At 45.2% G+C, this 22,138-nt stretch overlaps 2 protein-coding genes across 3 annotated transcripts; both read right to left on the minus strand.

Annotated features, from left to right (window-relative positions):
• Positions 1–534: 534 nt before the first annotated feature.
• On the minus strand, positions 535–2,885 carry LOC130378832 (G2/M phase-specific E3 ubiquitin-protein ligase-like). 2 transcript variants are annotated; one of them, XM_056585442.1, is made up of 4 exons: positions 2,783–2,885; positions 2,135–2,671; positions 1,696–1,913; positions 535–1,012 (listed from the first exon to the last, which is right to left on the minus strand). In XM_056585442.1, the coding sequence occupies exons 2-4, from the start codon at positions 2,314–2,316 to the stop codon at positions 762–764; spliced, it is 651 nt and encodes a 216-aa protein (XP_056441417.1). In that variant the 5' UTR covers positions 2,317–2,671; positions 2,783–2,885; the 3' UTR covers positions 535–761. The 2 variants fall into 2 exon arrangements, with proteins under 2 accessions (XP_056441417.1, XP_056441416.1); XM_056585441.1 differs by having other exon boundaries at positions 2,135–2,885.
• A 1,252-nt stretch (positions 2,886–4,137) lies between these two features.
• LOC130378831 (histone-lysine N-methyltransferase PRDM9-like) lies at positions 4,138–9,522 on the minus strand. The gene is made up of 8 exons (XM_056585440.1): positions 9,506–9,522; positions 9,211–9,323; positions 8,952–9,065; positions 8,425–8,555; positions 6,285–6,428; positions 6,124–6,188; positions 5,737–5,927; positions 4,138–5,371 (listed from the first exon to the last, which is right to left on the minus strand). The coding sequence occupies exons 1-8, from the start codon at positions 9,520–9,522 to the stop codon at positions 4,680–4,682; spliced, it is 1,467 nt and encodes a 488-aa protein (XP_056441415.1). The 3' UTR covers positions 4,138–4,679.
• Positions 9,523–22,138: the final 12,616 nt, after the last annotated feature.

The following is a 22,138-nucleotide window of genomic DNA, read 5'->3' on the forward strand; positions in this document are numbered from 1 at the left end:
GGGGGCACTTCAAGCGTCCTTCCCTGTGTGTGTGTGGGGCACTCCAAGCGTCCTTCCCTGTGTGTGTGTGGGGGCACTCCAAGCGTCCTTCCCTGTGTGTGTGTGGGGCACTCCAAGCGTCCTTCCCTGTGTGTGTGTGGGGGCACTCCAAGCGTCCTTCCCTGTGTGTGTGTGGGGCACTCCAAGCGTCCTTCCCTGTGTGTGTGTGGGGGCACTCCAAGCGTCCTTCCCTGTGTGTGTGTGTGTGTGTGTGTGTGTGTGTGTGTGTGGGGGCACTCCAAGCGTCCTTCCCTGTGTGTGTGTGGGGCACTCCAAGCGTCCTTCCCTGTGTGTGTGTGTGTGTGTGTGTGTGGGGGCACTCCAAGCGTCCTTCCCTGTGTGTGTGTGTGGGGGCACTCCAAGCGTCCTTCCCTGTGTGTGTGTGGGGCACTCCAAGCGTCCTTCCCTGTGTGTGTGTGGGGGCACTCCAAGCGTCCTTCCCTGTGTGTGTGTGGGGCACTCCAAGCGTCCTTCCCTGTGTGTGTGTGGGGGCACTCCAAGCGTCCTTCCCTGTGTGTGTGTGTGTGTGTGTGTGTGTGTGTGTGTGGGGGCACTCCAAGCGTCCTTCCCTGTGTGTGTGTGGGGCACTCCAAGCGTCCTTCCCTGTGTGTGTGTGGGGCACTCCAAGCGTCCTTCCCTGTGTGTGTGTGGGGCACTCCAAGCGTCCTTCCCTGTGTGTGTGGGGGCACTCCAAGCGTCCTTCCATGGGGTTGGGCACCAAATTAGGCCACGCCAAAGGTACTCCCACAGGAGGTTATTCCTTCCTCCATGGCCTCCTTAAATCGATTGTACTCCGGATACACCGGTAGCCTGAGGACCAGGGAACAGGTATTGGCCGTGGGGAAAAGGGCCGGTCCATCTTCCTCATGGAGGAATTCAAGCCGGGGTCCGATGGGAAAACCCACAGCAGGAATCCTTTTGAGGCCCGTGGCAAACGCCAGAACCGCCCCCAGGGTGAGACTCGTATCTCCATCTGTTAGTACATAAGAGATAACTTGTAAGAACGACCGCATGTGAACATTAACAGGAATTTTACACTGCCTGACATGTGCCAATCTTTCGTCGTCCTTAGTTAAGATAAGATATACTTTATTAATCTCAGCAGAGAAATGTAGGTTATGTTTTATGTTGGTTTATGTTGCATTTCTCAGATCACAATAGAAATGTTCAAAAGTCCTTGTTTAACCCTAAGTGTGCACTAATAAATCAATGTGTCATTCTTTCGAAAAAAATATAAAATGTGTTATGCTGGTTCTGTCACAATCGGTTCAATATAATTCCCTATGCAGTGCTGTATTTACAGGTATGCCTAGGTTCACAAATCAAATAGTAAATATTTTTCATGTGTGCATTTGTTCATTCATGCAGAGCTGTAAACAGTCTTGTATTTTTCCTTTGTGTTTTGTGACCGATTATTGTTTGTGAAGACTTAACTTCTACAGGATGCCCCTTTTATATCCATTCATGATAATATCACCTGTTACCAGTTACTAATGTTGAAACAGTTGAACATTGTTGTTTTTTGAGCATTCTACAGCTTTCCTCTTTGGTGGTCCCCTGTTTTGAATTGTGTTGCTGGCATCAAATTCAGAATAAGCATATATTAACAAAGAACAATTAGATAGATAAGGGTTGTAGATAGAAACACTTCCTTACCCTCCACCTCGATCAGCCAGTCCCTCCAATATATAAGGGTCCTGGCCTCCTTCCTCCTCCGATTGGAGCCCGGCTCAGACAGGTAGGACGTCATGAATGTGGACTCCAACCGGGAGGCCAGCAGCGGCTCAGGTGTGTCCATGAAGACCCCCTTGAGCTCCTCATGGTGGATCCTCAAAAGAGCTAGAATCCCGAAGGTCTCCAACCCTTCTTTGAATCTGTAAAATCAATGAGATAATAGATCATAGAAAATATAAGGTCTGTTGATCTGAAGCCTGTTCCAGCCTACTCCATTGTACATAATGTGAAGATAAAAATCAATTAGACAAGGAATCCTTTCAATTAATATAAATTCAGATTATTTTGGAACCCATGATAACTTTTCACTCCAACACAAAGGTCTCAGTCCATTAAATAGTCAATTCCAAGCTCCACTTACTGATTGAGAGCAGTCAAAATACGGCCCTCTGTGAGGAAGTTGAGGGCTGCCCCCAGCAGCTCATCCCTATGCGGGAGGCTCCGCACAAAGAAAAGGAGCCCATGAGGGAGAGCTCGTCTGTGGCCTCCTCCATAGCCTCCCTGGCACCTTCCACATGTGTGGCATCTGCAATCTAATATCATACATTAGGAACAATAATCATTATTTGGGATTTCTAAGCACTTTCATGGCACAAATTATCTTCTAACAGTAAAGAATGCATTGACATATGTGTATGACATAAATCATACATTGAAATTCAACATCAGTACACTATAGAGCACACCACACAGTATCTTGACACAAAAACACTTCTCCAAAAAGTGGTTTCAATTAACATTAACCATTTACTTGCCTTTTGGAGCTTGGCAGGAAGAGGGGACAGCTTACAAACCTGTCTGTAGAGGCGCTGTGATAGGAATCTCGGAGAGACCTGCCCCTGCACCAGGCAGAGGGCAATCATCTTCCCCACCAGCCTGTACTGTCCTTTCTGCAATGCTGTGATAAGGGGAAAAGCACAAGGTTATTAAAGTTTGTTGCTCATTTTAAATGCATGTTAAAAACTCTAAATTGCAACGCCCAATACCATAAATTAAATTCAAAGCTTACCAACACTGTTCAGGGCCAGGGTTGTGTTGCCCTCAGGACCTTCAGATATAAAGAAGTTCTGTATTTGGTCGATGAGGAGGGTACAGAACTCTCTGGTCGCTCCCCCCTCAATAAATGATTGAAGAGCCCCCCGTGATCCGCTCGGAAAGTCATTGTCACGCTGCGTATACGGCTCTCCCAGGACAGCCCCGCAACGGAATATTTATATAATAGTGAAATGCCATATTGAGAACATTTAGATCGGGGGACACGCAACAATCGAGGGATGTGGACACCCCCGAATATTGACGGCTATTTCGCACACTGCCATCACAATTATAGCCTAACATAACACTGTACTAGACACAAATGTATTTTCCACTAGCTAGTGGTGGTCATTACATTGCAGTGAAACTAGTAAAGACAACACAGCTTTATGTTACGGCGAAACATGGAGGCACTGCAGCTCTAGTCTCGACAATGCGTTACTTTAGTCTGGTATTTCTCTTCAATGATTGGTTAGACAGCCTTCAAACTTAGTGGTCAAGCAAAGAAGAGGGAGGGGCTCGTTCTGCATACCTAATAGCCAGAGTGAATAACTAATAGCCGGAGTGAATAACTAATAGCCGGAGTGAATGACTAATAGCCAGAGTGAATAACTAATAGCCGGAGTGAATAACTAATAGCCAGAGTGAATAACTAATAGCCGGAGTGAATAACTAATAGCCGGAGTGAATGACTAATAGCCGCGGCTATTAGTCATTCAAAACCGTACGGAATCCGTACGGAATTCTTGCCAAACCGCACGGAATCTGTACGGTTACCGTGCGGGTTTGCACTTTTACCGCACCATTCTATGGCCGGATTGTGGCCTTCTTGGCTTTCCATGGGCTACCTCCAGGTACCCCCTCCATGCCAGGGCGCCCTGAATTTATGTTTATTAACAGCTCCTCCACCGGGGTCAAGACAATTTGAGGGCCAGATCCAGTCTGCCGACTGTCGGCCTTTTCACGATTGGCTTAAAAAAATGGCTTATTTAAATTTAAACCAATACGATGGTGGGAAAAGCTTACCAGTTTGTATGTTTTTTTTATACTTATAATTTTTCGCAATTCTGGACCCCCCCCCCCCCCCCAAAAAACAAAACTCTCCGGTTCTACACAATTCACGTGAATGACCAAAAAGACCAAGAAAACGGCGATTGTCGCAGAAAAGCGACAAGTTTGCAGCTTTGTATATTGAAGTGAATATTTCACGGAGGGGCGGCGCCTTAGCGCCCTCTATTGACCCACCGCCACTGGTTGATATATCCATCATTTGTTCACTGTATTAGCCTACCGAATCACAGGCCTCTTCAACGGTTTGAATCAGACATCCTTTTTTTCTCACTTCCATTGAAGGACGGTGAATAGTAATTATTAATGGAAGATTGAAACATAATTATCAATAATTAATTCAAAATGTCACTGAATCCGGGGAAGGGGAACATCTTCGTGGAGCTGTGGTTCCCTCTGGTGGTCAGTAACGGGACCTCAGCTCATCCTTTGAATTCTACGTTATACATAACAGCATATCAAATATAATTCACCAACATGTCGGACTGCTTCTATTCTATCCAGACAAAACCAGACATCTCAACACTGCATATCTGATTTTATTTGAATTTCTACAGGATAAATACATAAATACATACAAAAGTAATAAATATAACAATGACGTCAGATCTACGATACCTTACTCTGAAGGTTTTTACCCAAAAAATGTTCAGAAGAAAAATAGTTCACTCATACAGACATGAATATAAATAAATACATAAAGTTGATAAGATAAACAATTAACCGTTCATGTGCCCTTTTACCATATAACAGCAAGAACCATTCGATTTGAATAACACATGTCTGGGAACCATTTAGTTTCTTCACATGGTTGTTTGGATGGAGACTCCTCTGTGAAGTTGTTGGTGTCTCTTGAGATCACTAGATCTACTAAATGTTTTCCCACACTGTTGACAGTGGTATGGTTTCTCTCCCGTGTGGATACGCTGGTGTACCGTCAGATTACCAGATCTACTAAATGTTTTCCCACACTGTTGACAGTGGTATGGGTTCTCTCCCGTGTGGATGCTCTGGTGTCTCTTCAGATGATAAGATCTACTAAATGTTTTCCCACACTGTTTACATTGGTATGGTTTCTCTCCCGTGTGGATGATCTGGTGTCTCTTGAGTTCACCAGATGTACTATATGTTTTCCCACACTGTTGACAGTGGTATGATTTCTCTCCCATGTGGATGCGCTGGTGAACCTTCAGACTATCAGAGCGACTAAAGGTTTTACTGCACTTCTCACATCTGTGGCGTCCGGCTCCTTCTGCTGGAATCTGGCTCGTGCTTTGGACGGTTCCCCGGGAGGCTCCGATTGGTTCTTGATAGGAGGCTGCGACGTATGGGAGGAGACTAGGCTCCACCTTGATTTCTCCACTCCTCAGCAGTCGGCCGTACAGGTCGCTGTGGCTCCTCTTCATGTGTTTGTGGAGGAAGATCTGAGACGTGTAGGAGTACGGACACTCGGGACAGGGGAAAGCCTGTGCTGGTGTCAGCTGGGATCTCCCTCCTAGGAGAAAGAGAGAGTCATATGTATTTTATTTTTGAGAGTGCTGCTGATGGCTGGTTTAAGCAGCCTCACCTGGCCAGAGTCAGGTGCTTTAGGCTTTGGGGCTTAGATAGTTAGATAGTTTTTTGAAACCTCCATGGTACTGTACATTTTGCATTTACACATTTTTCCAAGTAAGAATATTTTTTGTTTATTATATTTAAATTTATGTTAAAACTTTACCATTTCCTGTATAATTTCTTGACTGCTTTGTTAATGTACCGTAGATGTTTATTGTCCAAGCTCTTTTGAATTAAAATGAGATGTGGTCATGAAGTGCCGCATAGAAACCAAACCCTGACAGAAAGACAGACTTGAAGGCAGACCTTTAGTAGAGCTCTTGTTGTTCCACAGTCGATCAAATCCGATTCCCAGATGTCTGGCGTATTCGTCCCCATACCAGACCAAGAGCTCTGCTCCTGAAGTCACGAGGCCACAGGAGCGATACAGAATCCCTCCTTTGTACTGAAACGCTATTAGGTTCTGTTCCTCTTCATTACGAGCACAATTGACGTACCTAACACACAGACAGGTACGTCAACACACCTTTACAGTGTATCTTCTGCATATGTCATAGCAACACAGAAAATATTGTGGATCTAATCAGATAACAGACATGGAGAAATATAAATGTTATCAATCAAGGAATGCAAGTAAGAAAATTGTGAACATTATTCATGCAGTAGATGGTATAAAAGTGAATAGGGTCCTACCTCATCCAGTTAGAAAGTGTCTCTCTCTTTGCATCAATGTAATCACTGTGTCTGCTCTTGTAGATCTGGAGAAATGTGTTAATCAGACTCTATGCCATCCAATAAACACACAAGCACACACACAAGACTAGATCAAAATAAATGAATACAAACACACTGACCTCCCAGGAGTATCCACTCTCCAGGGCTCCCTCTTCATCGGTCCTGTGTCCTTCGTAGGGTCCAAAGTGTGTTCCAATGGGAAGGCCACCGTCTCCACAGTAAAACACCCCTAGACCGGCCCCAGGGATCCCAGAATCTCTGATCTACCCCACATGAGACAGAGACGGAGAGAGGAGGAGAGTCGTAGAGTGAGAGGAATACATAGAGGGAGGGAGGGGTGGAGGAGGGAGGAGAGATAGAATACAAGAGAGGTAGAGGAGAGCGAGATGGAGACACATGGAGAAGAGAGATGTAGAGAGAATGAGGCAGGGAGAGACAAAGAGAGGTGAGAGGAATGGAGAGAGGAAGAGAGGTGGTGAGATGGAGGGGGGGAGAGGAAGATAAGATATGATAAGTCAGGGCTCCAGAGTGCGCCTAATTTGGGCGCACATGCGCCTAGAATTCGGGGTAGTGCGACTGAAAATGTATCTGGTATAATTATTATTATTTTATTTTTTTACAGAGCAGTCTATTCATAATATTGTAATAACCACGGAAGAGGCAGTGAATTAAGTATTGATTAGACAGCGATTTATTAGATACCTAATAAACCGTTGGAACACGCAAGACCGGTAACAATAGCAATGCCGGTAAACAAACCCGCGAAGCCCAATCCAGGGGCCTGTACTATGAAGCTCGCTTAGAGGGTTAGCGAGGTATGTTGAGCTGAAAGCCTGGGTTAGCTGGACCATGAAAGTCGATCTCTTTAAGCGTCGCTGTATCACCATGGTGACTTACGCTCGCAACCAAACCTGGTCAGGAGCAGCTTTTCAACGCGTCTACCCGGAGATCGGCTACTTATATCGGCGTGCGCAGCTTCCTAGCCCCTCCTCCGATAATGGCGTCACCATTTGTGGGTGTTCCCATGGACCACGGCGCACTTATCGTACAGGCGTCTCTCCAGAGACAGAGGGTTTTTCGGGACAGAACCGATCCCTTGGCATTGTCTGACGATATTCTTTATGAGAGATACAGATTCGGCATTTATTTAATGGTCAAAATATTATTAATCAGTGGCGTAAATATCGACGGTGCAACCGGTGCAGTTGCCCGGTTGCCCCCCCCCCCCCCCCCCGTCAACAACTCAGCGCAAGGCAGGCACGGTCCAACCCCCCCCCCCCCCCCCCCCCCGTCAACAACTCAAAACTTGGGTGCACCATAAATACGTGCTGGTGCACCCAAATTAAAACTTTAGGCGCACCAGTGCACCCAAGGAAAAAGTCTGGAGCCCTGATAAGAAATGAATGGAGATGTGTAGTTGGGAAAAAAGTGAGAAAGAGAGAGATTTAGACAGGAAGAGGGAGGGAGGAAAGAGGGGGTGGGGACAGGGGGAGTTCAGACAGGGAGTCACAAAGAGAGGCAGATAGAGGGAAATGGGTAGCCTGGTTCTACCAGACTCTCGTACTTCACTTCATTTCATTTGTACAGAGAGTCTGGACCTAATCAATTGACAAACGTTAACTCACTTGAAGGCGGGTGTCTGTTGAAGTTTAAAATGATTGGATCTGCCCAGTGCCACTCTGGATCTGCCATAACCAATCGCTAACGTTTGGTTGTGACGTATGTCATGCGCCGGGAATCACGCGCAGGTTGTACACAAACCAAACACCTTGCGCGTCTGCACGAAAATGTCCGTCAACGACAGCTGCAGGTTTTGTTCGTCAAATTTAATTTATCAGGGAAAAATTGCACATTGTAAATCAACTACCGACCTACAACAACAACTCAAACTGGCGCACAACTTTATCGTCATTGTTCTCAGACACGCCCTGTTCGCTGATTGGGCGCCGCTGTGGCGGCCCCAGAAAACCAAATTACATACAGCAGGTCCAGACCTAGTACTGAAGGGAAATTCAAATTGAGCGGACGTACTTAGGCGGGCGGAGCCAGGCTAGGAAATGGGGGGAGAGAGGGAGAGATAGACGGAAAGCACGATTCAGGAAGAAGAACCATTGGGGGAGAGAGATATATCCATCTGCTTTGGCAATATAACTGTTAACATTACTGTGTTTACATTAGCTGGGCAATGTATTAAACAATGAATGTTATACTGTCTCATTGGACGGGGAGAACTTTGTTGTGTTAAAGCACGACATATACCTCAAACCCAGCGGGCAGCGTCTTCTTGGCTCTGTCTTTCTCTCCGACAGCAACGGGGCGATCAGCCATGAAGACGATAGGACCGTGGACCTGGCACTCTTCGAGGAAGAAAGTCCTACACTCATCACAGACTGGAGAGAGTTCATTTATTTATTACGTTAAGAGCTTCAGCTACAAATCTATATTAAATAGACAGAAACAGGAAGATTAAAAATTGGTGAGTGAGTGAGTGAGTGAGTGAGTGAGTGAGTGAGTGAGTGAGTGAGTGAGTGAGTGAGTGAGTGAGTGAGTGAGTGAGTGAGTGAGTGAGTGAGTGAGTGAGTGAGTGAGTGAGTGAGTGAGTGAGTGAGTGAGTGAGTGAGTGAGTGAGTGAGTGAGTGAGTGAGTGAGTGAGTGAGTGAGTGAGTGAGTGAGTGAGTGAGTGAGTGAGTGAGTGAGTGAGTGAGTGAGTGAGTGAGTGAGTGAGTGAGTGAGTGAGTGAGTGAGTGAGTGAGTGAGTGAGTGAGTGTGTGTGTGAGAGCTCTTACAGAAGTAGTCGTCATCCTTAGGTACTTCCGGTTCTTGGTAGTTAACTCTGAGAACTTTTCTCAGGTTCGTCTCTCTTGAATAAACACTTGAGTCCTTCACATGTTCATGGAGAACTGACACACACACACACACACACACACACACACACACAGACACACACACACACACACACACACACACACACACACACACACAGTTAGACTATACGTGCACAACCAGGTGTTATTGCAGGGAAGCGGTGGTGGGATCAGAGCTAACCCAAGGAGACCTCCTCCTGGACTGCAGAGCCCCTCTCTACTCCTCCTCCGGGGGGGTCGATCTCTGGATGAGAAGGAGTGGGCCCTCCAGAGACCTCCTGGTCACTCCAGCCCCTGCCCTGAGAGACTCTGACAGACAGAACCTCTAGTTAGGAGTACTCCCTGTTTTATTAATGTGGGTAGGACACACCTTACCTCCTAGCAACAATACGTCTAAGGTTATACATCGTGCTGGTGTCATTAATACCCTTAATCCATGAGTCTGCTGTCACACGGACATGAAGCAGGTCTCGTACCATAGAGGACAGGACATGGTAAGGCTGCTGAAGGTGATGTGTGCTGTTTTATACCTGTACAGACACTGCATCTGACGTACTGGGCTGTTGTAGAGACCCCTGTCTGACTGTTGGTGGCTTCCACACTCGAGCACCTGCTGACATAACTGGCTTTAGGTTAGGATGTAACCTGCTAACTATTACCAACTGACTATATCAGGGATGCAAACACATGTATGACAAAAAAAGAGAGCTACCCGAAGTCGGAAAAAACATGACGGCATGATGTCCTATTATCATGAGAAGGCCTATGCTATATGTCTAGAAAGATAAAAAATATATTAGTCACTCAGTTAAAGTGCCTTTTTAAACTAAGTTAATTTATTTTCACACACACACAAACACACACCTCTGCATTAGATATGCGATCACAGGTACAGGTACTGGCAGTATAGGCCTGGCACTGTCCCTGATCTTATCTGCTGCTTAGGGGGTTTCTGGAAGAGGGTTTCGGAGAAGCTGTGCAACACTTTGTGTAGTTATTGTTGTTGTCACTTTCCTCCGATGAATGTCTGCCTTACAGTGTGCTTACAGGGCATGTACACCCCTGCTGGCATAATTCATTTCTTTAATGCAGTGTGTGCATTTAGCACATCATTTTTTCTCAATTCTTTTGAAAAAGTCAGACAGTGGAAAGTTATGCTTCACTGTATTCACCTCAGTCGTGGCTTCTAATTTTAGCCATGACCACTTCCAACTGCACTTGCACCCTGCGTCCTGCTGCACAATGGCCCTCATTTATCAAACGTAGAAATGAGCGCAAATCTGAACGCATGATTCACCTTACGATAGGACCCACGTGAGATTCACGAAACTTTCGTATCACACCAATCCCAGCGTACGAAGGATCTTGGTGTTGATAAATACGGCGGCTGAGATCGATCGTAATTAACGTAACACGCCCATATAAAAGCACGTCTTCAGAAGTCTCGCCCCTAACTTTAACGACATGGAGAAACGTCCAACGGTAAAAAAAAAAATAGAGGAATTTTTCCGAGACCGAAATGGAGACGCTCGGGTCACTGGTGGATGCGAACCGTCTGGTTTTGTTTGTTAGCCTAAAAGCTGGCATCAAAGGCCAGCAAAAGAATGCTATATGGAAGGAAATAACTGTTGCAGTGAGTAGTGTTTCCAATGTTCGTCGGGCTACGGAAAAAAGGTTTGTTCATTAAATTAATTAAATAATAAATTAAATGTAAAATTTCTGTTATCCAGCTTAAAACATTTCACATATATGCTATTGTTTGCATTGCGTTAAAGTTATTTAATTCCGAATAAGGTGAAGAAAAAATGGTCCGACATGAAGCTCAGCACCAAAAAACGTGTTGCGGCTGTGAAGCGGGCCAAGCAAGAAACGGGAGGAGGCCGGTGGAGTGCGACTGCAGCGTAACTCACCAAGATGACTCTGACCATGTAGTGCGCCCTGATGTAGACGATGCCCAACGTTGCTATTTTGGAAAATAAAAGAATCGTGCGTGCCCCCAGGCCATCGGGCTACCATGTTCAGGATTGACATTCTGGCATCGCAAATAATCTGAACATTAACTGAATGGTAGCTTTTGCGGTTGATGTACGCGTATTCATTAATAGATGGTTCCTACGCACATGGGTACAATCAACCGCACCAATCACATTTGGAAACTTAGCAATAGCATAAAAATCCCGTTTGATTCCAGTTTGCTGATCGTTATTATATGGGAATTTAATATAACGTTCGGAGAGGGACATTATAGCTGCCAAAACTGCTGGCATGGTTCGGCTAATAGTTGGCTGGGAAATAGCAGACCTGTCCCCGATCTCCCGCTGCAAGATCCCGGTGGCTAAAAACCCCAAGGTAGAGCAAACCCACTGGCACAGGTATTGCGTTTGATCGCCTAGTTTCTCGCCTTAACTGTGGCTCCAAAGCATTGCATAGCTCCATCAGGAGATGCCTTGGGAGACGAAAACGACTCAAGAGCCATTCATCGCTCTCCATAAAAAAATCGGCGCGGTCTCGAAAAACTCTCTCGTCTTAGACGTGCGTTGAGGTCCTCTAACAGAGCCAGATCTGCCATCGCTGAGACACGACCACCTATTTGGCAAAGCTCCTTTATTTTAATTATTTTCATAGCAATACTGTTTTTAATTAGGCCTGACTTGATTGTAATTGTTTGAACGGCTGGGCTAATTCCAATTTATTTAGTAATTATTACAGATGTTCAACATGGGCTACTTGTGCTGCACTATTCATCATTGAAATACCCGTATGTTGCGCCAAAAAAACTTGCGTACACGAGCTCAGACCTGACGTGAGATTTCATCGCAGCCTGCGCTCACGTTCAAATTGATAAATTCCAAGCTCAACGTTGAAATGAGCGTACGTCCATTTTACGCACGTTTTCTGTCGTACGCTCGTTTGATAAATGAGGGCCAATAAGTGCATCCTTCTCCGATATTTCCCACCACTATCCTCGGGCCGGGTCGGGCCGGGCCTTTGATCGAGCGTTTTAATTTTTATTTTTATCATTGGTTTATTGGCCTAATCTGAGGAAAAATCTATGCCATAAACAGAAATATTAAAGGCCTTTTTTACACAGGTCTTCTCAATGCCGTGGAACACTCCGTTCACTTTGGTAGCTAGTCCGGTGACTTGTTAACCCCAGTGTCTTCTGTTGCCAAGCGACGTCACCGTCTTTGCGGACAATTTATTATTGCTCTGCTGATCAACACTACGAATAATAATAATAATACATTTAATTTAGAGGCGCCTTTCAAGCCACCCAAGGTCACCTAACCTTACAGAGCATAAAGTCATCGTAAATCTTTTAAAAACAAGACATTGTGAAAAAATGATGAATGAATGCTGGTAACGAATAAATTGTAAAAAGGCGCACCATGTAAAGTTATTTTTTTAGTTTTGGCAAGTAGCCGTGTAATAAGCGGGATCATGTATAGAACATCGCCGGTCATTTTCGAAAATAAGCCCCTTCAGGGCGAAGCAAGACGCCTTCGCTGCGCGTCGGTCGGTGTACTGTTCGCCCTGTCGGGGCTTATTTTCCCGATAATGACCGGCGTTCTATACATTATCCCTTACATATATATTAAGCTGAGTAGGCCTAGTAACAAATGTGTACAAAGTTTGACGTGTGTCCCGATAGGACTCACTATATTGATGCACCTAGCCGTTCCAGAATCACTCCAGAATCATGCTGTGACACCATGCTTTCAACAAGGTCACCATATATATTGTGTATCTTATCTCTTATGATAAAGAAAATTGGTTTCTTTATAACTTTTTGTGTATCTCTTATGATAAAGAAAATTGGTTTCTTTATAACTTATTGTGTATCAAGTATATCCTAAGATAAGGTAAATTGATTACCTTATAACTTCCTTAATGCTTACGTATATTTTATGATAAGGTAAATTGTTTACCTTATAACTTCTTCAATGCTTACATATATTTTAGGATAAAGAAAATTGGTTTCTTTATAACTGCTTGTGTGAAAGTAAATTGCTTACTTTAGATTTTCTTATGTGTTAAGATTATGTGCCTTAAAATGTCTTACCATAGGGCTAACTGGTTACATTATATACACTTTTATGTAGTAAATTGAATGCTTAAACATGTCTCCTCGTGGAGAAACATTGGAGGAATACAAAGAACATGTGTCCCTTTAGACCCCATGATGTATGAACACAACTTCAAGCTCCTTGTGTTGCCCCTCGGGCAAAATAAGGGAAACTCTGGAACGTTTATCAAAGGATCTGTTGTTATCAGAAGAGTAAAACAGGGAAATCTGCAGAGAAATCCCACCCTCTATCTCGTGCTCTCTGGGTCTTTTTGGTTCTTCTGCTGCTGGTGTGGTGCCGTGTGTTCTCGCTCTGCTCTGCTCCTGCTCTTCTGCTTCCAAAAAACAGCGGCCTTCATAGCAATAGGTTTTTTAGCTTAAAAAGACTCTGACACCGTAAGCGCTCGGTTCAGACTCTGTTTTCTTTTTAGTTTAGATTTAGAAAATCCAACCTCAAGCTCCTCTTGACGAAAAGTTGGTGGTTTAGTCCTAGAACCGTCTTCCCGAAAGAAAAAGGCAGCTCTCGGGGTCGTGCGTTGTATTGAGGCACGAGAGTTTGCTTTAACGTAAAATTCCTGGGCTCCACTCGGGAAACGTTGGTAGTGTAGATCTAAAAACCCACCTGCCTTGAGCTCCTCTCGAGAATAGCTGGTGGCTTTTTAGTAGATTTAGTCATAAAACACCGTCCTCGAGCCACTCGAGTGCATTTGGTAGTTTTAATAGGATTCCCCTCCCCTACTTACAAGCGCTGCCTACCCCTCCTGGGTAAGGCTCAATTAGGATCCCCTCTTAGAATTAGCAATAGTTTAGGTTAAAAGTCCTGTCCACTCTTCATCTATTTTCTTCTTCTTTTTACTGTCTTTTCTTTTCAAATCTATACTCAGTTGTAAAAGTTATTTTGTTTATTGGACCTAATAATAAATCTACCTGACTACATTTGTAGTAGGTTAACTCAATCGTTCGAGTCCTTTTCCCTGTCGACTCCTCGACACAGGCAAAGCAGAACGACACGCGCTCTCCCAGCTGATCCCCTCACGGTGAGTGGCGCATTGTACAGGCAATGGTTGATTGTGACTGACGTGTATAGGGGGTGACAAGGCAAAAAAGATACATCATCATTTCGTGTTAACTATTATTATTGTATTCGAGAGACTTTGGTCCCGCTAAAACGGACGGGTCTGAATTTGTATTAAAGTAAAACTGTTGTGAAGGGACTTAACAGAGTGACCTGGGTCGGACCGTATCACGACTGAGCCGAGCCGGACCGAGCGCCTCCGTGAAACCGACGATTCACGGAGACAAGCGGGCTCGACCTAGGTTGGTCCCGGGGAGCGTACGTGCGACACCCAGACTCACAAAGCACACCCCTGCGGAGCGGTGTGTGTGTGTGTCGTACGCGATCGTTCCTATAAATCACCGCGAGTGCGGTGTCCAACACTCGACATGGCGCCCAACGTGGGGCTGTAGCTAGTCAAAGAGACTAGGCAGTCCAGTGCACGAATCGCACACCTAAAATAAAAAAGACCGTAACTAATCCACGGACTAGGCAGTCTTGGTCTTAATTTTCGATCATTGATATTAATAAACTATAGTTGCATTGTGATTTGTTGTGGTTATTGATTATTGCTTGTGAGTGATCAATGATTGTAATCCTGTTGAGATTGTAACTTGATAGTTGTTTTTTCCCCATATTTGCGTCTTGTGAGGCTGTGACTAGACAAAGGACTAGGCAGTCTTGGTTTTGAATTGTGAGAAAATTGATTGATGTTCATTGGCATTGATAGCTATGATTGTTGTATTTGGTTTAAATTATTGATTATTGGTTGGCAATGGTCGATGGTTTTTGATTATATTACAAATATCAAGTTTTGGTTATTTCTGCTTGTTAGCGTGCCTAATACATTATTGGGGTTAAAGGTACCATCTCATCTAAAAATAAAGTAGTCTAATGAGATCGGTATTTGTGCTAAAAGTAACGTTACACCTTAATTTTATTTCTATTCGATTTAATTTTCAAGTTAAACTGGCCCGATTGGTCTAAAAAGCCAGGCCGTTTTGACTTCAAAATTAAAACAGAGGCCCGACTGGTCAGGAGAACCAGGCAGCCCTATCTAAATGGATTTAAAGAATAAATTAAGTTAGCCCCATAAAATAAAATAAAAAATAAAATAAATATAAATAAAATAATTTTATTAAAGGTACCATCTCACCTAAAAATTAAAATAGTCTGATAAGATAGGTAATTGTGCGAAGAGTAACGTTCCACTTTAATTTTATTTTAATGCGATTTAATTTTCAAGTTAAGCGGGTCCGACTGGTCTAAAAAGCCAGGCCGTTTTTGTCTACGAAAATTGATCGGAGCCTACTGGTCTAAAAAGCCAGGGCCGTCTCTGTCCTCGAAATTGAACGGGTTCTACTGGTCTAAAAAGCCAGACCGTTTTTGTCTTCGAGGAGAGAACGGCGCCTACTGGTCTAAAAAACCAGGTAATCTGCTATATTATGTTAGGAGGCCTGACTGGTCCGAAAAAACCAGACAGCCTTACCTGAATAATCTTCTATATTATGTTAGGAGGCCTGACTGGTCCGAAAAAACCAGACAGCCTTACCTGAATAATCTTCTATATTATGTTAGGAGGCCTGACTGGTCAGAAAAAACCAGACAGCCTTACCTGAATAATCTTCTATATTATGTTAGGAGGCCTGACTGGTCCGAAAAAACCAGACAGCCTTACCTGAATAATCTTCTATATTATGTTAGGAGGCCTGACTGGTCCGAAAAAACCAGACAGCCTTACCTGAATAATCTTCTATATTATGTTAGGAGGCCTGACTGGTCCGAAAAAACCAGACAGCCTTACCTGAATAATCTGCTATATTATGTTAGGAGGCCTGACTGGTCCGAAAAAACCAGACAGCCTTACCTGAATAATCTGCTATATTATGTTAGGAGGCCTGACTGGTCCGAAAAAACCAGACAGCCTTACCTGAATAATCTTCTATATTATGTTAGGAGGCCTGACTGGTCCTAAAAAACCAGACAGCCTTACCTAAATAATCGTTACGGATACAATAGGCTAGCCACCTGAAAGATATTAAAGCAGGTTAGTAAAGGAGTTATTTCTTTCTAAGGTAATATTCCACCGTAGCGCGCAGGTCTCTAACGGAGTTACACTTCATAGAAATAATATTCCACCTGGTGAAAAAAAGGGTTTTCCCCCCCTTTATGGTGAATACGGCAGGTGACTAAAAGGAGTTATATTTGTTGAGAGTGATATTCCACCTAGTTGTATAGGTTGGCAACGGAGTCATTTCTTAATAGAGCTCGTTTCCCACCTGTTACAGAGGGTTTTTTCCTTGTTCCCCCCCCCCCCTTTTGTGGATTAACGCAGGTTGGCAAAATAAGTTATGAGCTAAATTTCCACCTGCTAGAAAGGGTTTCTAGCCCCGCCCACCCCCCCCCCCCCTTTTTTGTGGATTAAAGCAGGTAGGCGAAGAAATTATTTGTTGAGGTTGACGTTCCACCTTGTCGTAAGGTTGGTAACGGGGTTGTTCTTAATAGAGATAATTTTCCACCTGGTAGAGAGGGTCTATCCCCCCCCCCCCTTCATAGTAAATAGAACAGGTGGACGAAGGAATTTAATTTGTTAAGGGTGATATTCCACCTAGTTATATAGGTTGGCAACGGAGTTATTCTTAATAGAGCAGATTTTCCGCCTGGCCAAGGGGGTCTCCCCTCCCCTGGTTTATGAAGGTATTAAAAAAGTCATCTTTTGTCATGGAGTAATTTGGTTCGTGATAAAAGCTTTGTCTGTCTAGGAAAAAGTTTTTTCCCCTCTTCCCCCCCCCTTATAGTATAGTGCAGGTGTGGCAGAGGAGCTATATTTGGCGAGGGTGATATCCCACCTAGTTATATAGGTTGGCAACGGGGTCATTCTCTGATATAGCATACTTTCGACCTGGTAATAAAAGGTTACCCCTCCCCCTATTAATAAAAAGGTTGCTAAAGGATTTTTTTTTTTTTCATGGAGTAATTTGGTTTGTGATAAGAAATAACATTCTACCTTCTAATAAAAGGGTTGGCCCCCTAAAGTATTGAAGCAGGTGGCTAAAGGAGTTGTATCTGATGAGGGTGACATCCTACCTAGTTGTATAGGTCTCTTGAGGATGCATTCTTGTGTATGACTAATTTCCGCCTGGTAATAAAAGGTTTGCCCCTTCCCTAGTTAGATAAAGCAGGTCTCATACGGAGTTATTTCTCGTCATGGAGTAATTTGATTTGTGATAAGAAATAATATTCCACCTGGTAAAACGGGTTAACCCCCGGAGCGTAAGTAAGATTAAGTATAGTTAGTTTGATAAGAGAGTAATTCTAGTCAAAGATAAAAGTCCATTAATAAAGAGGCAACCTGAGTTAAATAAATAAAAGTCCACTTAGAAGTTTCAATAGGAGATAGTAAAATAAGTTATCTTATCTGAAAACAAAATCCCACCTAAATATAGATTAGGTTAAAAAAAGGAGTAACCCGTGTTAAAAGTAAAAATTCCCCCTAAAAGTTGCGATATTAAAAATAAAATAAATAAAAATAAAACATGAGCAGAACGGCTGCCTCGGAGATAGGGGAGCGAGATGCCGAGATAGATACCCTGGAGGACGGGGAGATCTCGGAAAGATATGATGAGCCTCAGGGAGGACCTGGACATGGAGGACCATGGAGAGCACCAACGCCACACTCCCTTTCCCCGGTCCCTCCTCGAAGAGACTCCCAGGTGATAGAGATACCTGGGTCCGGGGTACCAGGGCCATGGGCGCTCTCAGATTTCATAAGAGGACCATGGCAGGAGGGACAGGTGACCATATACCAGGGCGACCTGTGTAGCTGTCCCCTGCCCCGAGGACCAGGAGAAAAGGTTTACATGTTGAATCCCACCAATCCAAATCTAGCTCATGACTCGGGTGCCGCTCGAGCACTGAGGGATAGATTCCCCACGCTAACGGATAGATTTACTCAGGATCAAAGGCTAAATAACCGGCTACCATTCCACACCCCATCAGCCCACCTACAAACAAACAAGGAGCATGGACTGGTGGGAATAGTGCATTGCTGCTACCTCCCCAGGCAGGGGCACCAGACGGTCAAAGACCAACAGGTGGTGCTAGAGGAAGTGATGAACCTAGGAATACAGACGGTACTCGATATGGGAGACCCCCCCCCAATCAGGATTGTCCTGCCAGTGTTTGGAGGTGGTGGTTTCCAATATGAAACACATGCGTTTACCTTGGCCTTCCATAGACTGATCTGGGAAAACCCCACCATTCGCTTCACTTTGGTGACCCACTCGGTAGAAGAGTATGAAGAATTGACGGAACAATTGACAGATCGAGTAACTCTCGACCAACCCCGGAATAAAGGGACCCCCCAAGCTGAATTAATCTACGGACCACAAAGAGGGGAGCCAACACGACCGGGGGCTCCACCGGCCCAGGGGACCCAGGGTTTTGACCAATACAGGCCCCCCGCATATAACTATGGGGGTTCGGAACTAGTGGGGCCACACCATCCGGCATTCTGGGTCAACGCGGAACGGGACCATGATCCGGTACAACATCCAGCACCAATGGACATGGCCACCCCAGATCCAAATCCGGCTCCAATATTGGTAAGGCCAATCCCAGTTAGGGGACTGATCAACCCTAACCGTGGAGGAGACCCCATGCATAGTCAAGTGCAGAGGACTCATGACCTATACCCGGTACCAGACTATCGGTATCCCGAACCCCGCCGGCAACAAAGGGAAGAAAGTCACACACTCCCATCTCATAAACACCCAGAAGGGTCCCACAGATCCCTGAAGGCACAAAAGGAGGAACCCCCTACCCGGAATCAAAATTTCGCCAAGGAACAATCAAGGTCAACGGGCAGACAAAGACCACAGCCAGCTTTCTGGGAAGAAGAGAGGTATGAAGAAGAGAATGAAGGGGAGGAGGAATACGAAATGTATAACCCACCGAGAGGAAAGAGGCAGGGAGTGCCAGGATACAGGTGTAGGGATATAGACCCTGACAAATACCCATGTAGAACCGAGACAATGGGCAGAGACCCAAGATACCCTTCACGTAGACATCCTGTCCTAACCAGGTTCGAAGAAGTCCCAGAGCCCCGGGCTCCTGAGCAGTGGGAACCAGTCTGGTACGAGCCATCCATGAGGGAGAGACAGCTGGTGAAAAGAGCCCCCACCTCCACACAAGTCTGCGAATATCCTGGGATAACGAAACCTTGGAAAGAATCATACATAGCCAGTGGTTATGACGCCTATCGTTTGGGTTGCATAATAAGAGATAGAAGTGTGATGACAAAATCCAAAGAAGATTGGGAAACCAGACAGAACCTGGACTCCCAACCCCATTCAAACGCTCACTCCCATAATGGACACAGAGACAGGACTTGCTCTCCAGAGCCCTACCCAAACCCAACCAGAAGAAACGGATGGAAGGGGCAGGGACACACCATCCCCTATGGAGAGACTGAAGGCAGAGACCAAGGAAGGAATCCATTCTACAACACTCCGCCAACCACAGAGGAACCTCCGCAAACCTATGGAGGGGCCAAGGGCGAAGATCAAGGAAGGAATCCATTCTTCAACACTCCGCCAACCACAGAGGAACCTCCTGCAACCATGCCGCTGAAAATGGGGCCTCTGAGCTATTCAGCTCCTGCCAAGGTTGAATACTTCACCCAGAGCCCGATCAAGGGAAGAGGAGGTGAATACCCTTCCTCACAGAGGGTCGAGACGGACGCAGAGACAACAAATAATCTTCTGAAAATGATGCCAGACCGCCGACAAAGAGAACCGGAAAGAGATTACTTAAGGAGGCTGTTAGGAGCAGGACTAACCACCGAACAAATGGAAGGAGATGTGATAAGAATGAGGTTGCGAGCGAAGGAAGGAGTACGGATCCCCCACTCCATGACCGTCACAGAATGGGCGGCACAAGTCATGCCATCACCGGGAGAGAACCCTATCGATGAGTCAATGTCAGCTAGTGCGAACGAGGTTAGAATAGGCATGACCTCTATGGTCATGGCGGTGAATAATCTCCTGGACGAAGGAGCGACCTCCACGGATCTGGAAAAGTTTTTCGGAATGCACCCCGGAGCAGGGGACTTGGCGGCAGGATGGAGGATTTGGAGCAAAGAACAAAAAAGCGTGGAACTCTCACTGTACGACAGGCGCAGAGCCAGTGAAATGAAAGAAAGAAGTCGAAACAACAAGAGGGAAACCCCGCACAGGGTCTACAGAGACCCGGGAGAAGGAAGAAATAATGGGAATAGTCAAGACGGGAGTCACAATAACCAACAGATCGAGCGTGAACACAACAGGCCACCCCAGAACGAAGGAGGCCCCACAAACAATGGTCAGTCGGGGTTTGGGCAAAACCAACAAAAGTACAGACCAACAACTCGCAGCCAGACGATAAAATCCAGAGAACAGCACCAACAGGACCCCGATCCGATAAGGGGTGCCACAAGACCGTCATTCATGGAAAAGGACGACTATATGCGGTTACCAAAGGAGGAGAAAGATCGGAGAAGGGCAGAACACGAGAGATGGAGAAAGGAACAAAACCAGTAGATATAAAAGGAGAAATAGCGAGAGCAGGATTCCAAGAAGGAGACACGCTATACGCCATGATACCCAATAAAACAGAAAAAACTAAATTTATAATGGACACAGGAGCAAATATCTCCACACTAAATCCAGCCACAGGAAAAACCAATCGGGCTAAACAAATGACAATACAACTGGCGGATGGACAGCTTAAACAAGCCGTCGTTAAGACCTTTGGTCCCATAGAGGGGGTGGAGGGCCACATGAACCTGCTGGGAGTAAACGATTTTCCCTTAGCAGACACCCATGTTGAGAAACCCCCCCCCAAATCAAAGGGGGGTCGACCCAGCAGGATATGCAGTGCCACCACCTTTATGAAACCAAGGGATATACCACAAATAAAAACTAGATTGATAGCCGAATCGGAAATAAAGGATAAGAATAAATTGAAACAAATTTTAGATTTGGGGGAATATTCGGCCTTCAAGAATGATGTGGGTTATGCTCATCAAATAGAGCCCCATGTCATCCGAGGGGCGATGCCCCCACGAGTGGCCCAATACCCAATAGATGGAAAAGCAATTATCGAAATTGGAGAAACCATTCGCGAACTAGAAGCTCTGGGAGTGCTGGAACAGGTGCGAGACCCCCCCTGCAACCTACCAATCCAAGCAGTGGCCAAGCCAGATGGAACATACCGGCTGGTATGCAACCTCGTCGAACTCAACAAAAGATCAGCAAGAGATAGCAGATCGCTAATAAACCCAAACCGCACAACGAAGACAATGCCGAACTTGAAGTATAAAACATGCTTGGACCTGGCAAATGGGTTTTGGAGTATCCCTTTAGAAAAATTTAGTCAGCTGAAAACGAGCTTTACCTTCAAAGGTAAATCTTACTGCTGGACTAGACTCCCCCAAGGTTATCACAACTCCCCAAATGCGTTTCAGACAGTGGTGGAGGACATACTGGAAGGAGAACCTGTGGTGATATACATAGACGATATTTATATCACCACAGACACTGAGGAAGAGCATCTTGAGGTCCTGGAAAGAGTCATCCTAAAACTAACAAAAGCAGGCCTCAAGATAGGTGGAGGAAAATGCGAAATTGGCCAATACAGAGTGAAGTATCTAGGGTTCCAGATAACTGAGATGGGAACGGACGTCTTACCCGGATACCTCGAGAAAACCTTTGAGGAAAAAACCACTACTGTAAAACAAATGGAGTCGCTGCTAGGACGATGCGAATATGTGGCCGGCCACATTCCAGGTTACTCAGAACACGCCAGCCCACTGCACAGAGCGAAAGGTCGTATCAGGAGGAAGCAACCGGACGGCAAGACTCTACACGATTCACCCTTGACAGAGGATGAACTGGAAATGTTGGAAAAACTAAAATCACACTGTTTGGCGGAAGTGCGACCCTTAATGGC

The sequence above is a fragment of the Gadus chalcogrammus genome, unplaced genomic scaffold (genome assembly GCF_026213295.1).
Source record: "Gadus chalcogrammus isolate NIFS_2021 unplaced genomic scaffold, NIFS_Gcha_1.0 GACHA104, whole genome shotgun sequence".
Classification (NCBI taxonomy): Eukaryota; Metazoa; Chordata; class Actinopteri; order Gadiformes; family Gadidae; genus Gadus; species Gadus chalcogrammus.

What these genes read in the sequence shown, in the direction of transcription:
- LOC130378832 (XM_056585442.1), bottom strand. Translation starts at nt 2,316, where the DNA reads ATGATATTAGATTGCAGATGCCACACATGTGGAAGGTGCCAGGGAGGC. An exon ending in ATTTTGACTGCTCTCAATCA is followed by an intron (nt 1,914 to 2,134) that starts GTAAGTGGAGCT and finishes TTGATTTTACAG; the next exon opens with ATTCAAAGAAGGGTTGGAGA. An exon ending in CTGGCTGATCGAGGTGGAGG is followed by an intron (nt 1,013 to 1,695) that starts GTAAGGAAGTGT and finishes ATGTACTAACAG; the next exon opens with ATGGAGATACGAGTCTCACC.
- LOC130378831 (XM_056585440.1), bottom strand. An exon ending in CCAGGAGGAGGTCTCCTTGG is followed by an intron (nt 9,066 to 9,210) that starts GTTAGCTCTGAT and finishes TGTGTGTGTCAG; the next exon opens with TTCTCCATGAACATGTGAAG. An exon ending in CGCTGCCCGCTGGGTTTGAG is followed by an intron (nt 6,429 to 8,424) that starts GTATATGTCGTG and finishes CATGTGGGGTAG; the next exon opens with ATCAGAGATTCTGGGATCCC.